Source organism: Eptesicus fuscus, chromosome 12 (assembly GCF_027574615.1).
Source record: "Eptesicus fuscus isolate TK198812 chromosome 12, DD_ASM_mEF_20220401, whole genome shotgun sequence".
NCBI classification, from domain to species: Eukaryota; Metazoa; Chordata; class Mammalia; order Chiroptera; family Vespertilionidae; genus Eptesicus; species Eptesicus fuscus.
Genome location: NC_072484.1, coordinates 65,557,383 through 65,582,440, shown reverse-complemented (window position 1 = coordinate 65,582,440; position 25,058 = coordinate 65,557,383). Strand labels below are relative to the sequence as shown.

The following is a 25,058-nucleotide window of genomic DNA, read 5'->3' as shown; positions in this document are numbered from 1 at the left end:
CTAGCCAGGATTCCACCCCAGGTCTGGCTGACTCTGAAGCTCTTGTTCTTCGAAGGTACCCTGCTTTCAATCTCCCAGAAAATGCCGAGCAGCACAACCCCAGCCCTGCCAACATCTTTCAATGAAAGTCAATTTGCAGCCGGCCAAGAATTCCGATGAAATCCTGAGGACAGGCTGCCCAAGAATCCTCTCCAAACAGAGTCTACAGTTGTGACTGGGTGGGTGGGTGCAGAGAACACATTTTAAAGAAAACCAGTTTTATGTCAAACCCTGGAGGGGACATGCCCAGGGCCTGTTTATGGGAACACAACACCCACAACCTCAGGGCTCCTGCGGGCCCTCACTATGGCACCAAGATGAGTCTTAATTCTCTTTGCTGGGTTTTCCAGAAGGTGAATGATGTCCACGAGAGAGACCCACTTCCCCCTGGGGCCTCTGGGTCCACTGGTCCTCAGAGCCTTGGTGTGCCCTTCAGGGCAGTAGGAAGAGGGCTGCAGCAACAGGAGGAGGCGGCACGTCAAGGACCTGGCACCAGCAGGCCAGGCACAGTGGCCCACATTTGAGAACTGGACGATTTCATGGAAAAATCCAGTTTCCTAGTCTCTCTTGAAAAACTGGAGATCTGATCACACCATCACCATCTTGCTGCCCGAAACACCCACAATAGAAATGAGCGGTAGCTGCCCATAAGGACGGGGTGGCCCGAGCCAGCCCCCCTGCCTGGAGGGGTCTGCCCTTTCAGGTGCCAGTACACAACAGGTAGATCAGGGCATCTTTGTACAGTAGCCTGCTACAGGCTCTCCAACAGCTTCTCTCTGCACTTAGAGAGACAAACATCTTCCCTTGGCTTACCAGGCCCCACGTGGTAGCCTCTGAGAGTCCAAGGCCCCATATCTGTGGGCTCCCTGGGCCCAGCTGTCCCTGATGGGTGCTGACCTTTTCTGCTTCAGAGCTCTGCTCAGACTCCTCCTCTTCCTCGGACACTCCCTCACCTCTGTCTGAAGGGCTCCTACTCGCCCTCCAGGGCCCAGTACAAGGCCAATGCCTGAGTTCTGCTATGAACTCTCCTGGCACCTCACACATTCCTGCACAGCTTGATGCGGTTTGCCAAAATACAAATCTTATAGGGAGGTGTTCTGCTTACCGCCTGTCTTCCCAACTGCTAGGGGCTGGATTGTGTCTCCCCTCAAATTCCATGTTGAAATCCTAACCTCCTGTACCTCAAATGTGGCTGTATTTGGAGACAGAACCTTTCAAGAGGTAATTAGGTAAAATGTGGTCACTAGGGTGGGCCTAATCCAATAGGATTGGTGTCCTTATAAGAAGAGATAAAGACACACACACACACACACACACACACACACACACACACACACACACACACAGCTGAGGACATAGGGAGAAGATGGCCATCTACAAGCCAAGGAGAGAGGATTCAGGAGAAGCCTCATTGGACACATGCTACTCCAGGTGAGGAGGGATGTCTGGTGAGCAAAAACAATGCATGGCTCCAGCCACCATTTTTGGAGCCCTTGTCCTGGGTCGGATACTGCAGGCAGGGATTATGTGATCTCAGCCTAACTTCCTCTCTGGAAATCAGAATCATGCATCCCATGTTAGCACTGAGGGGCTACAGCTCCGAGTGGGAAATGGCCTGTGGCAATGAAGGGCCTGGCCACCTGACTCTGGAGGCCAGTCCCTGTGCTGAGCCAGGAGAACCTCCAAGGAACTGGGCCAGTGCCCCCTGCAGTCCTAGCCTAGCCTGCCCACCCTAACCGATACCAGGCACTGAGAGCCAGTGATGCAGGAGGGGTGGTGCTGCCCTGCTGAGCGCTGAGGCTAACGCAGTGCCCAGGATTCTCTTTGCACAGCCAGCATCCAGGACCTGCCCCCCCCCCCCCCCCGCCCGCCCAGGCTCCATTTCCCCTGGCACGTCAAGGGCCCAATAACAGCTGATGAAAGGAGGCCTGGGCTGCCCCTGTGAGTCTGGGACACAAAGGTGAATTTGTCTACCCCTGTTTTGGTGCAGGGGCTGTGAAGTGGTCTGCCTGAACCTGAGAATCATAAAAGAGCTGGAAGGGCTCTGACAGAAGAACCACCTGGCAGCACCTCGGTGCCCCTCACTTCTGATGGCCACTGCGTGGTGCTCCTGGGGATGAAGAGGCAGAAAGAGACTCTGGGTAATTACTAGTTGGGTAGCCATGAGTAAGGGGCCTCAGTTTCTTCACCTGCAGAATGGGACAAGTGGAGTAAACAGAGGCCCTCCCTGCCTTCCCAGCCCAGGCCTTCTTGGCAATGCTGTGGGTCAGAGGGAAGTGCCAGGTACACCTTCACAGAGGAGGGGTCTGGTTTGGGCTTGAAGAATGGTATGGGCAGCAGAGAGAGAAATGGGACCCCAGGAAAAGGCAAAGTGAGAATTCCCACATCCATGGTACAGGTGCAAGAAATGGATCTCAGCGCAGGCAACGGGGGCCTGGACCTGCACTCCCCATCCCATGGTCTTTCCCACTGGCCACAGTGGTCCGCGGACCATCGGCTGGCGACCGCTGTTCTAGAGAACATCACATCTCTGATTTCAGATTTCTCCACACGCCTTCTTCTCCTCTTTCTTACCAATCCCTGCTTGAACAGCACCTCCTCCGGGATGTCTGCCCTGACTCTTCCTCAAAGTGATCACTGTCCCCACCTCATTCTTGACCCTGTGCCCCGAAGGACACCCACTATGCTGACTGCGAATCTGTCAGAATAACTTTGACAGTCCCAGCCCTGAGCCTGGAGTTTGCTAAGTTAGATGGACTGGTGCCTTTTAATGACAACTTTAAAGGACTAGAGTCTTGTTCTAAAGAACTGTTATAAGGAGACAGCTGTGCTGAGGAAGTCCAATGACCCTGGTGCCTGCCTGAATGGGACGAATTTCTGGGGAGGCCCACAGCACACCCGCCAAGCACCAGGCTTTTCGGCCCCCACAGGCCTAGGTTCATCCATTTGTCCATCCCAGTCTGTTCCACTGAACTCCATTTGTGCAAGTAACACTTCCTATTCCAGGGGAGCCACCCCCTTTGGTTTGGCAAACCGTGACCGGGATGGTACACTGAGCCCTAGAGCCCTGAAACCGTGGGGCAGAAGCTGCAGCCAGGAGGCCTAGGGATCCTCCTCAGAACACCCTTCAGAGGTGAGCAGGTGGTGGCTCTCCTGATGTCCAGCCACTCTCCCAGGGGCCACGAGGCAGCCTCCTGTCCCATCAACAGCGACCTCACAGACCCTCTGCTCAAGGGCCTGCCCAGCAGCTCTCTTGGCACCTCTTCTCATACACAGCCCAAGGGACAGAGCTTACCACCTGCCCTGTGTGGGAGGAACCAAGGCTGAGGGAATTCTCAGGCAGATGTTTTGGGTTCAAATTCCAGCTCCATGCTTACTAGTATGGAACATGGGCAAGTCACTGCTTATCCTCCAAGCCACGGTTTCCTCCTCTGTGAAATGGGGATACTTACTTCAAGTGCTGAGGTATAAGTAACAGCCAGCCTTTCTGGGAGCTTCCTAGAGCCCTTCTCTGACTGTTGCCATGGCTCCTGGGTGTTGGCTCCTTCTGAAGAGCAGGAAATAGAAGTTCCTTCTGGGTTCTTACCAGAAGTACAATTCTACAGATTTCTCTTTCCCCCATCTGCCTAGATTCCATTAAGTTGTGATTAGCAATTATTAAAAGACTAGAGGCCCGATGCATGAAATTCATGCAAGGGGCTCGGCCCTCACAGCCCCAACTGCCTCGGCTCTCGCAGCCCCCACTTCATCCGGAAGGTCGTCCAGACGGTCGTTCTGCTATTCGGTCTAATTAGCATATTAGCTATTTATTATATAGGATTATTAAAGATCACCAAAATTTGATGACCCTAAATGAAAGTGAGCAGGACCCACGTCAGGTTTTGATTGAGAATCTGGCAGTGCCACACAAGTTCCTGGCATATAAGTGGACTCTCAGCAAGTGGGGCGGGGGGGTGGCGGGGGGTGTTGCATGGATATGACGAGGCTGTTGCTGTGGCCTCCAATGGCTGTGGGTCTCAATCACTGCTGCTCTGGCTTTTCTAAGGTGAGTGTCTGCCGCAATTCTGTGACTGGTCAGATTCATTTGCTGTGACTTGTGTGGTCACCAATGAGGGGCAGTGGTGCCCATCATACCAGTGGTACTTGGGGCCTAGAGTTTTCCAGGACAAGGCTGTAAGCTGTGTGTGCACTGTGGGCCATCCCCACCAGAGTGCTAAAGTAGACCACACACAACCCTCCCCAAATTGGCAGGTTCTGGAGCACCTTGTGTGAAATGGATCCCCTGCACGAATCTGGGCTCCTCAAAACGCTTGCTGCATCCTATCAAGGCACACATAACAGCCTACTGGGTCATTTTAGGGTTAGGAGACTGTTTTGGAAGATGAAAGTGCATGCATATGTTTGCCTTCACTCCGAGAGTCAATAAGCAGTGACTCTTAGCTGTCACGAGTGACAGGTCCATTCATCCTCTCACTTGGCCCTTCTCTGGTTGGATGTTGTCTAAGAGGTTCTTTCCCCTGCACAGTGGATGTGCAGGGCTGGCAGGAGCTGCTGTCCAGCCCACCATCCAGGATGTCTCTCATAGTGGGAGCTGGTGCCTGAGGCACTGACACAGAATGGAGGGTGGGAGCAGCAGGACAGTGCTGCCAGGTGAGCCACAGAAGCGCAGGCCACTGTGCTTTATCAACCGCTCAGCAAGGAGGCATCTCCCACCATGTGTGTGCCCCATGGTGCTGAGCCCCCTGAAGCCCTGATGGCTTTCTAAGGGCCAATTGGGGAGGCAGATGCTGCACACCCAAAAAGACCCTGGGCAAGGTGCCTCCCCTCTGCTCCTCAGGCCCCACCTTGGGATGCAGATAACAAGACCCAGCTCTGACATAAAGCACCGGCACTGAAGCAGCACTCAGGAAGCACAGAGATGTGATGACACGGCAGGAGTAAGGCTTGTCTGGAGGAACCTCACCTCCACCTGGCAAAGTCCTCCGACTATTCTCTCCACCTGCAATGTTACCCAGAGGGCTCCTAACTCATCTCACAGGGCCTCCCACCTCACGGAGGCAACTTTGAAGGGAGCAGTTATATAAACGTGGGGCTTTTCAACCTTGAGGTCCCCTAAGACTTTCTGGGAAGGCTCCTTGGGTGACAGAATGAGCCATCCTTTAAGCCACTCTTATTTCCAAGAGTATCTTCTGGGGAAGCAATGGGCCTAAGTGTCAGGACCCTGTCTCTTAGGCCTGCGTCTACAGCGCCATAAAACACTGTTTGCATCTTACATGTCAGTTCCCACTCCTGAATCTGAGGCCCAAGTCACTACAGGCCAAACCCAGCCAAAGGCATGTTTTGTTTGGTTCAGACAACTTCAGTTTTTAATCAGGAAATTTTACATAAGTTAAATCAGGTAAAATGTTATCCCTGGGTCTATATTCCATATAACAGGAGTTGGCTAGATCCAAGTAGTTCTCTAGGTCCCCACAGTCTCCACCACTCACTACTGCCTAGCACCTGGCCTCTTCTACACCTGCTTGGCCCTGTCAGCATCTGGCCTTGAGGTCAGGGGCAGATGGGAAGACACCCAGAGGGCTCTCCAGTCTGCCTTCCCCAGTGGGGTCACCCTACAGAGTCAGCAGGGAGGCTGGTAAGCTGCGTTTGAACCAGCTGCATCCACGAGCCAAGGGCTGAGACAGCCCCTGAGCTGCTTCCTGCTCCAGGGAGCCTTCAACTGTGCAGCAGCACAGCCCCAGGCTTCTCTACCGGCATTCCCGATGTACAGCCAGCAATGCTGCCCTCTTCCACCTGGCACTGGATGGCTTGGGTTTCCTGAAGAGTCTTTCACAATTAAGGCACTTAAAAATGGTTAAAAGTAATTCTTTATGGGAGGAATCGGCAGGAAAAGACAAGCAGGAGGTGGGGGAGGGCAGTGGGGGTGGATGGGCTGAAGGAATCTGACCAGTTATATTTAATAAAAAGCTTAAAAGCCACAAACAGGAAGCAGACCTATTAAATAGACAACACTGATCTAACAAAGGAATGTGAACTCGAGTTGACTGAAGCAGCGTCACCATGTCTCCCCTCCCTCCACTCCCACCCAGCACCCAGGGCCCCCAAACAAGCCTCCTCCTGCGTCTGGCCTATTCTGGGAACACCCCCAACTCAGAGTTTGCCTTGGGCTAGACGAAAGGGAGCTGAGAGAAGGTCAGCACAAACCTATCCACCCCCAAAGAAGCAAACAGACGTGCCCTCCCCTGTCTGCACCAGCAGAGCCCCGAGCAGCCTGGGGAAGGGGCAGTGCTGTGGTGCAGCCCTCCCTCAGGCGGCTCTGCTCCCAGCACCTGCACCCTCCTTCCCAGAAAGCTCCACAGGTACTGGCCCAGGGCCTGGGACTGAGGCCTGGACACTGCCTGACTCACGCCCTGTGCATGTTCCCTGGAGCCCAGAGCAGGGCACTGGGCACCCAGTTTGGCTGAGGACCCGAGCAGCTGAGCACTGGATTGGGTAGGGCAGGCGCTTGAAGCTGTGTCAGGGCTGGAGGTCCCAAGCATGTGTTGCCTCTCACCTGCCCCGAGGGAGTCTCTCTTAGGGTGATGAGGCTCAGCCCCACCTTGGCCGGGCCTCAGGGCACAGACAGCACAGCCAAGTGTGCAGGGAAGCAGGCCTCTGCTGACCCCCTCCCTCACGAGAGGGCAAGTGCAACACATGGCCTCTGGACTTCAGGAAGATTCGGGAGGCAGGGCTCCAGTCAGGCCTTAGGGAGAGCCGAGGTGCTGGCTTTACCTGGTGAGTTGCCAGGGCCCTGGGAGTGCTACTTCCTAGCTGGGGCCAGGGCACCACCCTATCTGGAGATTTTACTAAAAAAGCTACCCACACATCTCCACGCTCAGGCCACTCCTGCCCAGCATCCTCCCCTCAGGACCTTCTCACTGGTCTCCCCCGCTGTCTGCAGTATGTTCCTCCCTGGGGATTTGTGTGGCTCCCTCCTTTCTTTGGTCAGGACTCCACTCCACCGTGACTTCTTCAGAGAGGCTTTTCCTGACTGCCCTGTCCAGACAGCACACGCGCCAATCCTCCCCTGATTTATTTTCTACCCCAGTCTATCTTCACTCAGTGTGTTCACACCTGTCCCCTTCCATGACCACACCTCTATGTCTGGTACACAGCAGGATGTCAGGAAAATGGGTGTGGGCAGAGCGCATGAGTGACATATCCAAGGTCACCCCAATGGTCACAGTGAAGTGAGAACTCATATTCAGACCTTGACCCCTGCTCAAACCAGATGCTAACTCCACACCAGGCTCCTCCAGGACCCAAACTGGCTTTCCAGCCACAAACGTGGGACCAGAGGCCATGGTGGACTGAGCTCTGCATGGCAGCACAGCAGGCCCAGGCACTGTCAGGGCATGGTCGCTGCTATTTCTCCATGGCCTGCCAACCCCCGAGAGCAAGAGGAAATAACCATACTCACCAGGGATGTTGATCTTAAACTTGCCACTCTGGCCGAAGGAGCTGTCAATGATGCCCAGCTCCCCAGTGGACAGGTGTACCTTGAGCCCCACAAAGAGCTGGATGTTGGTCTCCTTTTTGAACAGGGAGCGGCCGATCACGCTGTAGTCATCTATTACCTGTTCCCATACCCAGCCCCGGAGAGAGAAAGCATCAGTGTGTGCTGGTGAAGGCCAAGGCCCATCACACCCTCCCTGGTAATCAGTCCATCTTAAAGGTAATGGAAGGCACTGGAACCATTATGATGACTGGTCCCCTTGTCGTCATCACCACCCACAACCACTGACACCTACAGAGCCCAGGCTATGTGCCAGGTGGCTGTGAAGGCTTCATGTGAACAAATACGCTTAGCCCCAGGGCAGCAACATGAGGGAGGCACTTTCTCCACTTTATAGATGTGGAAACAGAGGCACAGCAGAGTTAGGCCATCTGTCCAATGTCACAGAGCTCCTAGGGCACAGGTAGCTGAGAATGCAAAGCTGCCCTGCCTACACCTGCCTCTGTGTGGCTACCATGCCCCACCTGCCCCCAGCACTAGTCGAATGATAGCTAGTGGTACTCCCTCATGAAAGCTTTCCTGGATAGGCAGGCTGAGAGGATGATGTCCACTCCTGAGCCTGAACCCTGAACCCTCCTCACCCTCTTCCTGGCTTCCACTCCCATGAAGAATCTCTGAGAACCTGCTCTCTACCCCCCATCCTGCCACATGCACACACATTTCTGCCCAGAGCCCCCTTCCTGGCCTGGCCTACATGTACTCCACAGTTCCACTGCCCCCTCCTCTGTGACGCCCTCCTGTCTCTATCTCAGCAGAAGTCCAATTTCCCTCAGCTCCCTAGAGTTTGTGCCAGGCCCTATGCTGTAGAGCTTGCACCCCTTCGCCTCTTGGTGGAGGCCTGGGCTGAGAGGAGGAACATACATGTGTATGAAAGTTAGCTGGGTGCAGCCTTGATTTCATCACAAGCTATGTTAATCTTGAATCTTCTCCCCAAGGGAAAAACTGAAGTGTTACTCTCCCCTTCCTGAGGTCTCTCAAAGCTCAGATTCTCCTTTGGGGAAGATGGCATAGCCAGGAGACCCCCACCAGATGGCCTCCCTGTCCTGCCCAGCTCATCTCCAGGGCCTGTGCAGAAAGCTGCTGGGCCTCTGTGTAAAGAGAAGGGATGTGCGTGTGTGCATGCATGCATGTTAAAGACCAGACCCTCTCCCAGATGACCGCAGCAGGGCTGACACAATTTCTTCCTGAGACCTGCTGCTCTTTGGAGCAAGGCTTATGCTCCACCTGGCCTCTGTTGCACTAGGTTCTGCACAGGGGCCACGGGAGAAATTGGGGAGTTCCTTCTGTTGTCCAGGCCCCAGGCATGGACCTGGGTTCTTTCTGGGGACAGAGTCTGGTCTGAGCAGGCACTGGCACGGGCAGCAGCTTGAAGGCCAGAGGTGTTGCCAGTGGCGGGACTTACTGCCTTCACTGGGCTCTCTTAGGGAACTCCTGGGGACCCCTGAGGGTTGGGCTGTCCTCAGCCTCAGAAACATCTCACTTCTGCCCAAGATTCATCCAAGGGCCCCAGATAGATTGTTTTGAAAAGGAGAAACTGTCCCATTTACCCTAAAAACCTTTTGGAAAAACATATCCTATTCTATTTGATTCATAGCACCAGATAAAAGGTACTTGCATTCCTCCTCTCCAGGGTGATGGATGAATCGGATACAAATAATGATAAGAATAATCATTTCCACTTGCACAGCCCTTTATAATTCACAAATCTCATTCCCACACATGAACTCCTCCTCATTCTTCTGGACTTGGCTTCAGCAGAGCAACCTTTGCAGGCTGGGGCTGCTGTGGGCTCTGCCCTCCCCCCGCCCCCCCCCTCTACCCCCGGCTCTGCCCTGACTGTGGGTGATGCTGTTCCCACTGCAGCAGGCGTCCAACAAGGCTGCTGGGTGAACTGAATGCAGATGGTTCCTCAGACCTGCAGGACAGCAGAGTCAACACAAACAGATGTCACCAGCCCCAAGTGCTTTCCCATACTTCCCAGCTCCCAGGACTCCAGTCCCATGAGAGGGCCCTCTATTCACATTCAGCAGCCCAGCCAGGTGCAGTAGGTATCCAGAACCAATGGCTCTGGACTAGCCATTCCCCATTCCCCATGACTGAAGGGCTCACTGCTGTCTCCTGTCCCCAGCTCAGCCTCTGCTGCTAAAGAGGAGTGCCCCAGAGTCCCTCAACTCTTAGAGTCCCTTAGCCCCTCAGAGTCCCTCAATCCTCAGAGCTCCTCAGCCCCCTAGCCCCAGAGTCCCTTAGCTTTGCTCACTGAGACATTAGGGGGCCCCTTGAGCACCTTTGTCTACAAGGGTTTTCGTTCCTATTTCAGAGCAGGCAGAGCTGAGATCAGAACAAGACCTGAGTGGGCTGCGGTCACCCGAGGCAGCGGCACAGCAGAAATGCAAACTCAAGTCTGCAGGGCCTCTGCAAAGCAGAGCAAGACCACGGCTGACTCGTGCCAAGCTGGAGAAGCGGTAGGTAGTGCTGCCAGAATGTCCTGGTCCCACTGGCCTTGACTATACTGAGACAGATATGGCTGAGACACAAGACCTGCCCTGACGCCGAGGCTAGCTGAGAACCAAAAAAGGACAGTGCTTGCATGAGGAGCTTCCATCCTATACAGAGAACCACCTTTTAAAGGCACCGGCAGAACCAAACAAGCCACCCAGGCAGCTGTTCTCTCAGACAGCGGGTCCTCACCACATTCACAGGACCGTCTGCTCTTCTTCCGCTGAGAGTCTGCCACATACATGGCATGTAGTTAACAAACCTAAGCTCCTGCCTCAAGAGATACAAGCATGTCCTAAGAGAGGTAATGTTTACACCCCGCTTTGTCCCACTGCCTGTGGACCATGCACTGGCAGAGACAGGGTGCCCATCTCTGTGCCAGCTCCTAGTGCCCAGCAAAGGTCCTAGTCAAGGACTTTGTGCCTGCAGTGTCCCGGAAGCCATGGCTCACTACCCCCTGCTCCACCCCCCTCATTCCTCTGCGACCCCTTGGCCCGTCTCTGTCTTCAGAGCACAGAGCGCTCGCTGACATAGGCCACAGCTTTATCTGTTACTCTTCACTGCTCCCAGCCAGGACACAGGCCATGAGGCAGAAACATGGCTCCTTCATGCTGCGTTCCCTTGCTGGGTGCTCCCTGAATGCTAGAGTGAGTCTAGGATGTATACCCCACCATAGTTGCTGGGGCGTGTGTAGTGCTCGCTCCTGTCTGTGGGCTCTCATTTTTTAACAGCTTCATTGAGGACAACTGATATACAACAGCATGCACATATTTAAGGTACCCAACTTGGTAAGTTAGGATATATGTATAAACTCATGAAACCATCACTACAATCAAACTACTGAACATATCTATCACGCCCCAAATCTCCTCATGTACCTTTATCACACTTCCCTCCCTCCTTACCCTTCCATCATCTTCCCAGTTCAACTTGGGCAGCTTTCCCCACAACAGGCCCCTCCTGTCCCGAGAGTCTGGCAGTCCTGTCTCATCACTGATAGCTGGTCTGTCAGTCACCCTCACCAAAGACTGGGAGTTCTGTCCAAACAGCCCTCACCCTGACCCGTGGCAGGTCCCAGCAAATAAGCACATGATATGGGGGTGGGGAGAAGGTGGCTCTTGGCTCTTTGGGGATAAAAGTAAATGACTTAAGTGGACATGCGGTTGGAGGATATGGTCATCAAAGAGTGAGCCAGCCAGCCTGCTCTGGGCCTAGCTGTCTTGCATACCCCGTGCTGGTCTCTCTCAATGGCCTGGCACTGGGCCTCCCAGTGACCAAAGCCCTGGGGTGGCAGGTGCCCCCTCCTTTCTTTTGGTTATAAAATATTAACTTAAAAAGCTAAATGCCACAAAGACAGCAAAGGATCTATCATTCCCCAAGCCAGGGTCTTGCAATGAGGGCAGACTAATTTAATTAACTTCTGGGGAACTTCAAAAAGCTTCAGGGCTTTCATGGCAGATGGTGAAGACCCCCAACGCTGGTTCAAGTGCTACATAGACAGGTCTAGGGCCAGGAAGCGGAGGGCTCTCAGCATTTCTTGTTTACATTCTCATCTGACAGAGTGGGCCGGTGGGCGGGCAGGGCCTGTAATCCCGCTGGTGTGCGATGCCGTGCAGTTCACTGACCTACATTACCACAATATTTTTATAAGCCTCCGGGATAAGGTTGGGAGTGAATAGGCTTTTTCCATCCTCTGAGGAGGCCCGAGGGGCTCCTCTTGCGGCTGGCCTCATAGTCTCACTGGTGGTAGAGTGGCAGTTTAGAAAGGATTTCAGGTTCAAAGGGAGCTCCTGCTTGTATGTGGCCAGAAGATATAATAGTGCTGACACATCAGTGCTGACTGGGTGCTCCCGCTACCCACTGTGTCTTTGCTTCCATTTGTAAGTCAGGTGGTGGTGGGGGGGAAGCTGGCCTTCAGCACACCACCAGGAACCTGGTCTCAGGAACTCTGGGATGCCCTGCCCACTGAGAGTCATGCTGTCATGTTACAGCAACCAGAGTGGATCTGTCTAGGAGCCAGCCGCAAACCCCTCCTCTCGCACACTCCCAGCCCTTGCCCCAGCCGCCCACATGGCCTGCAGCAGGTGAAAGCCACAAGTGGTCATCATCCATGCTCTTGGAGAGGTGTCTCCACACCATGAATTAATCCTTAGAAAAGCCCCGCAGGGACTCCGCAAGGTGAAAGGATTTGCCCAAAGTCACACATCCAGCTTTTCCTGCCTCGTGGTGTCCCAGGGGAACAAAAGCCAAGAGGAGGTTAGGTTTGGCAGCAGTGAAGGAGCCCAGCAATGGCATTTTCCATCCCTTGGGCACCCTGGAACCAGGCCGTAACTGCTGAACCCGAGATGGCCTGCAAGTCTGGCCCAGGCACGAGGCTGCCCCATCTCCCCAGTCCCAACTTCTGAAACCCCAAGTTCCTGGAGGAGCTGATCCCCAAGTGCAGGGACCCAGCCCCCATGGGCTATCTACAGGGAAGGAGAGAGGGAGGGAGGATGGATGGAGGGTGGCCACAGGAGCAGGAACTGTGGTGGGCCCAAGCCCCTTACCTTCAAAGGCAGATATGCCAGCCCAGACGCACTGCTGTGGAGCGCTGCAGGCCAGACACAGAACGCATGAAAGGCAACTGATTCCCCTGGCCTCCAGTTTCCTCACCCGCAAAATGAGGTTGGAGAGAAGGTGAGCTGTCCCCCTCTGTGGTACTGGTGAATTCCAAGTAACCAGTTCTAGTACAGGCCTCTGAACTTGGGAAAATGTGGCACACTCGAGTCAAGAGAACACTCAGGGCAAAGGTTATGAGGATGGGGCCAGGTGTGAGGAACGATGAAAGGAGCTAAGAGCAGCCTGGAGTGCTGCATCCAACCAGATTTTAAGGTTTCACAACAGAGAGGGGGATCTAGAGAGCATGGTGAGCTACCGCTTGCGTCATGGGTTGGAGCCAGGGCTCAAAGCCCCAGTCTGGTGGCCTGAAGGACTCTGGCCTGTGTCCTCACTTGTGTGGGCCTCAGCTCTAGTAGGCAAAGTGGGGAAAGAGAGTTGTTGCAGGTTCACATGAAGCCTCTGTTGCCCACAATCCCCCAGGACTCCCCCAGTTGTGCCATACAGGACCACAGGGCTGTAGGTAGAGTTCTATGCACCCAGCACCACTGGCCACTGCCCCGCAGACGTGAGCAAAGCTTGTTAGTTGACACAGCACTCTTCCACAGCACCCTGCCAGCCACAATATCCCTATTCAAAGGCTGTGGCAGGAGCAGCCAGGACGAAGCCTGTGTATGGGTCTCCCAAAACAGCCGCAGCTGGCCTATACAGGTTGGCCCTGTTGGAAGTGTGTGTGTGTGTGTGTGTGTGTGTGTGTGTGTGTGTGTGTGTGTGTTGAAAGGTAGGAGCTGGCCTAAGCACATTTCTGCATCTTTGAGCTAATCCTTTCCAGAAATTACTGGGGCTTGGGTGGGTGCTAAGAGGGGACTCATCAAATGTCTGTTGCATGAAACCTCATTGAATTAAAAGTCTGGTTGTAGGAAAGGCGACAGCCCCTCTTGCTACAGGCAGTGAGGCCTACATCTCTGGAGAGCTTCAGGAAGACCAGGGGTCGTCATCTGTCCCGGATGTAAAAGGCGGAAGATTGGGAAATGGCTTTCCTCAGCCCTATCCATCTCTAGAATATGTGTATACGCGTGTGCATGTGCAATAGTTGGACTCCTCTCCAAGTCACAGACTCTTCACACTGAAGGAGAGACCTCAGAGATCAGACACCAGCACATCCAACAAGGAAAAGCCCTCAGAGAACAATTGGAGGTTTTTCATCTTGAAATCAATCATTGTAACATCAAACTAAAGGCAATGCATATGGGATTTGCTCGGTGGGACTTGCTCATAGGAAACAATGCTGAAATGGGGCCAGCACAGCTACAACAATAACTCTAAGAAGGGACTTTCACTGTTTGCATGAATAATTTGCTTCGTTTATTAGCTTTCAGTCATTGGAGCAGTCACTGGCTACACATGAAGCCAGGTCCTCGTTCACATGCCAGGTGAGTCCCCACTGTCCCCAGCTTTTGAGTGGGGACTTGGCTGCCTGTGCACATAATTATGTCATTACATGTGTGTGTCTCTCTCAGAGCCCGGCTCCCATGATGAGGCTTGGGAACTGCCCAAGTTCTGAAGCTGGTATTCTAATTAAAATTTGAGAAGTGGCACCAAGGAAAGGGGGTCAGCAGGCTGTGAGATGGAGCTCTGAGCCAGGTCTGCTGTGAAGAGGACTAAAGAGAGAAAAGGAGCTAGGAAGGCTTGAGTCCTGCCTCTGCCTCTTCCAGCGCTACAATCTAGGGCAAGGGACTTCTCTGAGCCTCAGTTTCTTCCTCTGAAAAAAGTAGGTGTTAGGATTAGGGGTACTGATGTGGACAAGAACACCTAAGACTTGGGAACAGGATGATCATCCAGAGAAAAGACTGGCACAATGTCAAAATGGGAAAAGCTAAAGTGAAGCACCACTTGGGACATGGGATCTTCTAATATACTCAGAAAGCACAAGCTATAGAGACATCAAACCTGCTGAAGAAAAGCAAGGATGCTAATACATACTCAGCACAGACTACCTGCCAGGTCCTGCCCTCAGAACCCCTCAGAATCCAATCCCCTGCCTCCCAATCAAAGTCTTCTCGGAGGCTCCCTACAAATAGGGTGTTAATTCTTCCAGGGCCACCAGAATTGACAACTTTGCCAAGAGTCCCTGGGATAATGATGACACTCTTGTATCATCCATTCTTGTTTAGCAAAGGAAATATTTCACCAAGACTGGCATTTACCTCCTCCCAGTTCAGGGCCATGGCAAGCCAAGTCACTCCTATGAGCCTCAGTGTTCTCTCCTGTGAAATAGGGCAAACATATCCACCTCCAAGATTGTTGTGAGGAAGAAATGAGATTTCTGACATGAAAGTATGCTGTCAGTGAGGATCAGCCTCATTGCAACCCCTTAGGGTTAGCCCAGACAAGGAAATTAGCCTTCAATTCATCTCATTTTGTCAATTGAGTTCCAGAGGCCCAGGCTAGGAAGACCTAGGGTGGGCCAGGATCTGCACATCACAGAGGGCACACACCCCAGAAGGAATCTGCCTGACACTCCCCACAACCAGCTCTCAAGACTAGCCAGCTCTGCCCTTTGGTGACAAGCCCTGACAGCTAGCTCCCTCCTCCTTTACAACCTCTTATCTGCACTGAATCCCCCCTTGTTTCTGTTTTCCATCACCCAGGCACCCATGCAGGTAAAGTTCCTGTCAGTGGCTGATCAGGAGGTGCCAAGGCATGGCTCCCAAAGGCAGCTGCTTTTTCATGGAGAAAAAAGGAAACTGACATTTTACTGAGCACTTAACTAACTATATACCAGGCTCCATGCTTGGCCCTTTGCACATAGGGTCTTATCTACTCCCTACCACAGGTCCTTTAAAGAAGAAACAGGTTCTGCCCTGGCTGGTGTGGCTCAGTTGGCTGAGTATCATCCCATGCACCAAAAGGTTGCTGGTTTGATTTCCAGTCAGGGTATGTGCCCAGGTTGCATGTTCGGTCCCCAGGGCAAACATATGGGGTCAGGGAGGCAGCCAATTGATGTTATTCTCTCTCTCTCCCTCTCCCTTCCTCACTCTCTAAAATCAATTAAAAACACATTTTTAAAAAAGAAGCAGGTTCTGGGTAGGAGTAGGTGGTGGGGGGAGACTTGTCCACAGTCAGTCCAAGCCAGCGCCTAGGCGCTCAGTGCACTGGTCTCCAGAACCAGCTCTTCCCACCCCGTCAATCTGCCTCAACTCTGTGTCTGTATGCAAACAAAAAAGCAATTTTCAAGGCAGGCTAACAGGCCCTTCAGCAGCCAAGCAAGACTCTCAGCTATCGATGCCGATATCTGTAAAAGAGGCTGAGGATTTGGGCCGGGGGCCAGAACACTAGGACAGCCATCTGATCTTATCCTTAAGGAGGGCGCCTTCTAGGCCTCTGCTGCGGGGGCACCTGTCTTCTCCAGTGGTCTGGGAGCTGATACAGCCTTCAGTCTGCTGACAGGGACTGGGGGAACAAGGGAGAGCCAGGCGGGCCAAATGCTGCTTCCTCCAGGGGATGAGGTTCTGAAGTTGCCCACCTGGGCCACCAAGCCTGCCAGATGGCCCCTGGTCAGGAAGTATAGCCCCTGCTTACCAGCGGTAGTCACAGACTGGCCTGAACCCCAGCCAGGCACGTTTAACAACCATCAGCTGTGCAGGGGGCAAGCCAGGAGCCGGGAGGCAGCACTGCTTCCTACTTCAAAGCCAGCCAGTGCTCCTGGTGGTGTCTGCCTATTTACATTTGGTTGGGTGGATGCCACAGGCTCCTCTGGCCCAGCCCTAAGGCCTTCCTACCTGGCGCCAGTGGGTGCCAGACCCAGGATGACCAGCATGCCTGGTCCGATCCCACCACAGGGGCAGGGGGTGCCAGCTTCTTGACACCACCCCAGCTGGGGACCCAGGCATGTATGCCATGAAGCAAGTCTGAGTAAACAGCAATGAGGATGCCTCCGCTCCACAAAAGCCTACCCTGTGCCAGTTACAGCATCTTACATGGACTGATCTTTTCTTATACCACCCCACAAAAAATAGAGGCAAAGCCCACATTTCTCTAGTAAGGAAACTGAGGGGAAGAGAATTGCCCAAAGTCCTACACCTTCAGGAGGTCCACCCAGCAGGCCCTGGGACTCTTGCAAGCTGGAGCCTGGGCTTCCTGGGCAGCCCGTAGCCGCAGCCTGCAGACATGCTTGGCCCTCTTCTCTCCTCCAGTCCTGGTCTCAAGGAAGCATTCACTTGGCCCACCTGCCTGCCTTCCCGGCCTGCCACTCCCTAGCACCCACAGTTTGCTTGCCACTAGCTTCATAATTAGTGGCAGGCCAGCCGTGGTGTGTTAAGGTGTGAGCATTGTCTTTGTCCTGGTGGTGAGGTGGGCCAAAAGAGATTTTTGAGTAGGAGCTGGCAGGACTACCTTTGTTTAGTAGAAAATTATTGGGGTGGAGCTGTGCAAGATGCCAGGGCAGGGAGGGAGGCAGATGGATGGGGAGGTGAGGAAGGCCTCCTGTAGTGTGGCAATAGAAGGTATAAAATGGAGCAGGCAGGGGTACAGAGCACTCACAGTCCTTGGCCCTGAGCCCTCATTCGCCCACTTCTTTTCATGCAATTGTTGCAAGTAAGAAAACAGGTGACTTTAGTGATGGCTAGATGATTCAAATAAACTAGAAGGCTGGGTGAGGGGGGCGAGGCTGGGGACCTCGAGTGGACAGCCTCCCTGTAGGCTGCTCCGCTGGCCCTGCTCAGAGGATTTCTCTACTACAAGTTGAACAAGCCTCCCCTAATCCCCAGTCTGCAGTGTTTCCCCTGGTCGAGGATAAAGAGCTTGGCTTCAGTACCTGGCCTGGTCTACCTCTTGGAGCTCCTGTCCCCTGCCCTCCAGCTGCTGGAGACCCTGGGCTCAGGGTTCTTTTCCAAGTGGTCAGGGCCTGTAATGGCAGCTCTGTGCCTCTGTGGAAACAGTTCCTGGACCTGGGAAGCCCCTCTTCCATGTCCTCCCCCACCACCACCCTGTCCCCAATATCTGAACAGTGATGAGGCACACCTCAAAGGTCATCAGCTCTTCCGTGCTTTTCCCTGACCAGACCACTTCCTCCCACCTCAGCAGTTCTTGCTTCTCTCCTGGCCCCGGTAGCCCTCTGGATGTTCCTCTGGCATGGGCACAAGTCTGTCCTGCACTAGGAAGACCCCATTTCCTGTGAGACACTGTCCTGAGTGCCTGAAGAGAGGAGCTGCTGGCTAAGGTGCAGGGACCTCTGGGGACATGGCCCAGCATCTCCCAGCCTTGGCTGTGACACATCCTTCACCCCTCATTATTTTCACCAGATCTTTGCACACATGTACTATTATTTATTTAATAGTTTTTTTAAAATATATATGTTAAAAGGAAAACTTCACATGGTACCCTAAAGAGAAAATTAGAGTGGCTTGTCATAAAAGGAACCTGATGGTAAAAGGAAATACAACGAAGAAAACGCACTGAATCCTAGTTCTATACTGCTGCTATGGAAGGGTCTGAATCTTGGCCCTGTGTTGAAGTCATCTTCAAGGGAACCTAAGGCTCTCTGCAATGTAATAGAAGGACTGCAAGAAAACTCAAAAAGAGAAAAAAAGTTATTACTAAGGGACTCAACATTATATAATAGTATGAGAAATGGCCTTAATCAAATGGACAATTTACTGTTTGCTAATTTCCAAGCAGAAAATAGATGAAAGAATGAATGAACACACAAACTATATATCTACAGCCATATCTACATATAAATTCTTCATTTTTAATTTCAATGGTTTATGATTTCTACTTTAAAAAATCCTTTGGGTTTTTTTCTGTGGGTGCAAGTACAACTAAAATTCAAATTCCATGAGAGAAGGGATTTTTCTTTTCTTATTCATTGTTATATCTCCAGCCCTGAAAACAGCACATAGTGAGTGTTCTATAAATATTTTTAAATGATTACTGCTGAATGCTCAGTTTCTGTAAATGTGGCATACATATAGGAAAAAGTATATATTCTCTATTCATGGGATGTAAGGATTTCCATCTGCCTATCTAGAAATCAAGCATAATAACTGTATTACATCTCTTTGTCTTTTATCTGCTGTCTAGTGGACCTGTCCAATTCTGAAATATGCACTCGCAAGTGTCCCACTGCAATTATCATTCCATTTTTTACCAAGTTCTCCTTGGATTTCTAAAAGATGTTGTTTTTATATGTTTTGTGTATAAAAGTTTGTAACTGTGCCTTTTATCATGTCCTCTTTATCTTGGTTAGTATTCTTAATCTTAGATTCTACATTGTCTGAAATTAATATTATTACTCATGCTTTCTTTTTGTTTATAGTCACCTAACATCTTTCTATTCTTAACCTTTGTTTATCACTTTAAGTGTGTTTCTTATAAACAGCATATAACCAGATGTTACAGTCTCTGTATTTAAACAGGAGAGCTCAGCTAGTCACATTTAGTGTGGCTAAAACTTAATTTTGTTCCTTCTGTTTTTGTTATTATTTATGAGCAGTGTTCTTGTTTTTCTTATTTTTGTTGGTTTAATTAAATTCATTCCAGTTTTCCCTTAGTTAATGTGGAAATCCTACTACACTTTTTATGCCATTCATAGTTTCTTCTCCTTTATCTGTATTCATAATCTTACATTTCTATATTTTTACTTAAAAATGGGATACTAACGATTTCCCTCATTACCATATGCTCTAATTCCCTTCGCCAAGCCCTCTCCCTAGAAAGACAGCTCTTTAGAACACTTTCACTTCCCTTCACCCTGCGGGGGTGAGAGCTCTGGACCAGCTCTATTAACCAAGCCCCACCGCAGAACCTGACTCCTAGGGAATGCAGAGAGAGAGAGGAGAACTTGTAGCATAGGTGACATCAGACTTTTCCTTGCAGTATATGTATTCTATTTCAAGACTCCTATTTACCATTTATTTAGATCAGGGGTTGAAAAACTATAGCTAGAAGGCCAAATCCTGTCCACTATCTGTTTCTGTATGTATGGCCTTTAGCTAAGAATAGATTTTACATGTTCCAGTGGGTTGAAAAATATCAAAAGAAGAAGACTATTTTATGATGGGTGAACACTATAGGAAATTCAAATGTCAGCATCTATAAGTAAAGTTTACTGGCACTCAGCCGCACTGACTCCTTTCCATCTTGTTCACAGCAGTAGAGCTGAGCAGTTGCAACACAAACCTAGGAGGTGCCAGGTGCACGACAAATCGCAGTGACACAGGGAGAGCTACACAGTGTTGCATCCAACCACACGTTTTAGTCATTTACTTGTATTATCAGTGCACACCCACCAGTGCATATTCAAAACAGAAAAAGTGGACTTCGAATGTCATACTTCTAAGGCTCTGTGGGGTGTGGATATTATTTAGTTGAATCACATGGCAAAGTGTTGTGTTTGTTACTGGCTCTGCTGACAGAATACAGTATACACTGACATCACTCACAGCCCCAGTTCACAGAAAAACAATGGTCAGAAAAGTGAGAAAATTTCAAATAGTATAAGTCATCACAGCATAATTTCTTCACAAATATAAAAAATGAGAATGAGGCTGCATTCAAAGTCAGTTCCCAAGTGACTCATTTGTTGCCGAGCAAGGAAAGCCACTTCCAGTGGTGAGTTGATTATGTTGTATTTGATTGCAGCAGCTCAGAAAGAGATCCAGAGAAAACTAACACAGGAAGAGGAAAGGCTGGGGAGGCCTGAAAGCTGGCCATGCATGGTCCTCATCATTTCCCAGTTACCTCCCTCAATTATTTTCTTTCTAGAACTTACTACTACTTAAAAGTGTCTAATCTACTATTCTCTGCCAGTCCCCCTTGTGAGGACAAGAACTTTGTCCATCTTGTATCCCCAGTGTCTGTCACACACAGGAGCTCAGTAAACATCTGAACATATCTATCTACCTAATAAAAGAGTAACATGCTAATTGACTGTACCTTCGCGATGCCCACAGCCAATCAAGAGCGAGTATGCAAATTAATCCAACGAAGATGGCAGGTTAATTTGCATACACAGGTGCTGAGCAGCTAGGGGCGGGGTGGGACACTTGTGTCATCGCCATGGCCACGATGTAGGCATTCCACACCACCCCAGCTGCTCCAGGCCTCTAGGCAGCATGGGAAGGCAGAAAGGCAGCTCCGGGCCAGAGCGGAAAGGCGGCTCCAGCCAGAGCGAAGGCGCTGCCAGCAGCCAGGGGAAGGAAGGCCCATTCTTGCACGAATCTTTGTGCATTGGGCTTTTAGTATATATATATATAAAAGCCTAAGTGACTGTACAACCAGTTGACCGAACGACCGGTTGCTATGATGCACACTGACCACCAGAGGGCAGACGCTCAATGCAGGAGCTTCCTCCTGGTGGTCAGTGCGCTCCCATAGCAAACCTCCCGAAGTCCCTCCTCCAGCCAGTGGGCCTGATCGGCCCTGATCGCCGGCCAGGCTGAGGGACCGCACCAGTGCACAAATTTGTGCACTGGGCCTCTAGTGAATGAATAATATATTTTAGGTGATAGGTTCAGAAGGCCTATATACCTTAAGCCCTCCAGGTGGAAAGTGTTCATTCAACACATATCTATTGAGGGCTGGGCCTTCCTTCTCTGAATGGAAGACCTCCCAGAAAACTGACTGTGCCTGCAGAGCACACAATGAGCCTGCCCATTGTGCTCTGTCCTTACCCCAGGACAGAGTAAAGGCTGGGAGTTGGCTTGCCATGGTGGTAAAGATCCATCCTGGGAGATTGAATTTAACCTTTTCAAGATGCCTTGGCCTCTTGGAGACTTCTTTGAATGGAGGCATGCCCGGCATGCTAGGAAGTAGCTGTGATATGTCCAAGAAGTTTTGGAGGTAGCCAAGCATAGCCAGGGAAAGATCAGCATGGGGCTCTCCCTGCCCTGGACAACCACAACCATGGGCCAAACTGATTCTTAGCTCCCTCCCCAAACATGCCACTTCCACCAGCCCTGGTCCCTGTGCTTCAGAGAGGGATAATGATGTCCTGGGGTAAGGAGTGAAATACCATTTTGGCCCCAAGCTCCAGGATTTATTATTATGACTCTAAGAGCTTAAAAATTGATAATCATGAAAACAGCAAGAACAGAGTTAGGAGCCAAGTACTGATCTCGGGCCCTCAGTGTATTCCCCCATCTCATCTCCCTTTGACCTCACAGGGCAGCACTGCAACATACCTGAGGTGCAGGGAAGTCTCATAACCATCCCATTTTCACCTTAGGAGGTGCTGAGGGTGGAACTGAAGCCAAGGTCTGCTGGGCCTTCGTCCTACATACCTGACCAGTCTGCGACATGGCCCAGACTGTGGCCGACCAAACAATCTGAAAATCTCTGGGCACTCTGGCACCTTTTTAAAGCAAAAAGGGCCACCCCTCACAAACAGTCCAGCCTTCTGGCTGCACCTGCACTAGAACTCTTACATGTGATGCATGTGCTATGGTGGTTCCTTCAATCCAACCCTATGAGGTTGTAGTTTGCCCTGAATGAATGAGGATGCTGAAATAAAATGGCTGTCCGAGGTATGCAGTGCTGCACAGCACAGCCAAGGTTTGAGCCTTATCCATCTGATGCCCAAGTTCAGTGCATTACCAACCTTACCAGGAAGGAAAGTCTCCCATCAAGGACACTCCAGCTTGATTCATTTTAGCAATGTGTTATTTGCTCCTCACAAACCCAGGCTCCTGATTCAAAGGAGGTGACTGCTGCCCCACCAAGTGGGGGCAATTAGATCCATGAATACACCAAGTGGGGCATTACTCCACGGTAGATATTTCACCACAAAATAATTATACTCCATAACGCTGCTAACAAATTAAGCTAGACAAATGAGTGATGTGCGCCTTATCACCTTCATCGTCAACAGCCTTTTGGGGCTGGCCTAGGGCTGACGGGGCCCTGGAACAGGCCCCCATTGTCAGCCTTCAACACTTTACAGTGACCTTAGGAGCCTAGCATATGCCACTGCTCTGCAGATGAGAAAACCAACATTCACAGAGGACAGTCCCCTGCCCAGAGAACAGCAGAGGTGGGATGTAGACCCAGATGCAGGACCCACACACCGAGTGACGGAGCTGTGCCTGGCTGAGTTGAAGGGCTGTGTTCATCAATTTAGGAATCCTGAGTTTCGGATCTGTGAGCGGGTAAGGAAAGGGCTGCTCTCATTTTCCCACTGGAGGGTGGATTAGGGGTAGGGGTAGGAGAGGAAGAGGGACAGGTCCTGAGTACCTAGGAAGCATTGTGAGATGAGGAGGGGAGGGGAAGGGTCTGCAATGACAGAGTTCCAGAAGAGAAAACCTGGGGATCTGGAAGAAGAAAGGGAGACAGGAGGTTGGGAGGCAATGGTTGCTCCAACACTGTCTAATGCACAAGGCTCTGGGACCTTTTCCTGAGCATCTGCTCAGCACTGTGCTAGAGCCTGTGGCTGACATGAGCAGGGCTGAATCAGAGCGGTGACCTCATCCCATTGTCTAAGGAGCAGAACTATAAGGCCTGCTGAGAGCCTCAGGGCACATCTCACTAGGAGCCTGAGTTCCCAACACTGGGGTTGCAGCACTGCCATGCTCAGTCAGTTACAGCCAATCCCAGCCCCATTGGTCACTCCTTACTTGCACAGACCCACATTCAGGCAGCCAGCCCCAGGGACAGTGAGATTTGCATATTTGTCCACCCATTCATTTGAGGCCAGTAAGGCATGGATTCCTACTCAGACCTATATGGATGGGTGTTGAGGGTGGGCAGGTCCACCCAAGGGAAGAAGGGGGTTCCAGGACTTTGGGACCCTGTGTAGGCTCTCTCAGGCCATCATACCCATTCACCCTAATGATAGGCCTATAAACTAGACTGGCTTACCCACACATTTAAAAACTGCCTCTAGTGACATCAGATACCCCAGAAAGCCAGCAACCTGGACCCTCCCTATCATCTTCCTGTACCTTCGCACCTCTTGCTCTCTGGAACCCCCTGCTACCATTAGCCCCTACTCCCCCACCCTACAGACTAAGGACAGACTTGACCCAGTATGGCCTGCAAGATCAGTTATACTTCCTCCCCTTGACATAACTGGCTTAGGGCAGACACACTGCCTAATGAAACCTCAGCCTCCCCCGCACCCCTGGACCTGAGAGTCAGGGCCTGGCATCAGGGTGACAGGGCAGGGCCCAGCCTCCCCTCCAAGACTCAGGAAGGCCACTGATACCACTGGTTGCTGGCCCAGGTGAAATGCTGCTGCCTGAAACTGGCCTGTGTGAGGGCCAGGCCTGCTCGCCCTGTTGGGGCACCTCTACTCCCTGAGGCCTCCCTGCCTGGGTGTAGGCCCTGGTACAGTGACTAACAAGAGAACTTCGGCCACTTGACCCCTGAAGGCCTCAGTTTCCTTGCCTAAAAACTACAGAAGTTGAGATCAGAAGGTCTCTGATGCTTTCCTGGCTCTCATCTCAGATGCCAAACTGTGCCATCCCAGCCACCAGAGCTCGGCAGAAGGGCAATGGGCAGGGAGGAGCTGCTTACCCGCTCCACAAAGCCGTGCTTGTGCTTCAACTTGTACACTCTCAGCTTGGGCAGGAGGCTCTCAGTGTAGTTCTTGTCCTCCAGCCCATGCAGCAGGACGCCGTGGAAGGCCAGCCGGCACATGTTGGTGTGAATGTCCGCATCTAGCCTGGAGCCGATCACCAGGCACAGCCGAGGGCAGGTGACAGGCTTTTCAAACTCCACGAGGGCCCACTGCTGTCGGGGACAGAGGCCTTCTGTGGCCTGGCCTGCCTTTTCGGTGGCCTGGTCACTGCCTGTTGCCCCTGGCTCAAGATCCTTACAGAGGTACTGTTCCTGGAAGAGGTATTCTTGGGAGAAATCGAAGGTGTTCAGCACAGGCTCGTGGTCAAAGTTGTCCGGGGCAGGGCTGAAGAACATCAACCGGCCCATAACCGTCTCGTGGCCCACTGTGATGTGGAACTTGGCCTTGGTCTGCAGGGGCCCCCGGAAATATGGGATCTTCTCCACGGAGATGATGGCCGCGTGGACAGTGTGCAGGGACTCAGGGGCACACACCAGGCCACGCTCTAGCAGCTTGGGATCAAACTGAGTGACACAGATGCCCAGCCGGTCTCCCTGCATGGCCGAGGTGACAGGCATGTGGAACATCTGCATGGACTTCACCTTCTTCACCACCTGGTCAGGAGCAAAAGATAAAGCTCATGAAACCCACAAGCCGGGAGGTTGAGGTGAGGGGCGCCAGTTGGAGAAATCCCTGTCCCAGTGCCACCAACACTCACCTGGTACCTGGCGTGCCAACCAAAGGGAGATCTGGGGCCAGCCAGACTCCCCTTGGACAGAGAAGGCTCCACCTTGAAAATACAGGTCTAGGTCCACA

General features: G+C 51.9%; 1 protein-coding gene across 2 annotated transcripts in view; it reads right to left on the bottom strand.

Annotated features, from left to right (window-relative positions):
- The window catches only part of EEFSEC (eukaryotic elongation factor, selenocysteine-tRNA specific), a 238,360-nt gene that overhangs the window by 27,714 nt on the left and 185,588 nt on the right, over window positions 1-25,058 (bottom strand). For both annotated transcript variants that reach the window (XM_008159374.3, XM_054724344.1), the window contains exons 5-6: window positions 24,200-24,856; window positions 7,499-7,655 (exon numbers count right to left, since the gene is read on the bottom strand). In XM_008159374.3, coding sequence (XP_008157596.1) covers window positions 7,499-7,655; window positions 24,200-24,856 — 814 coding nt within the window. The remainder of the gene's footprint in view (window positions 1-7,498; window positions 7,656-24,199; window positions 24,857-25,058) is intronic.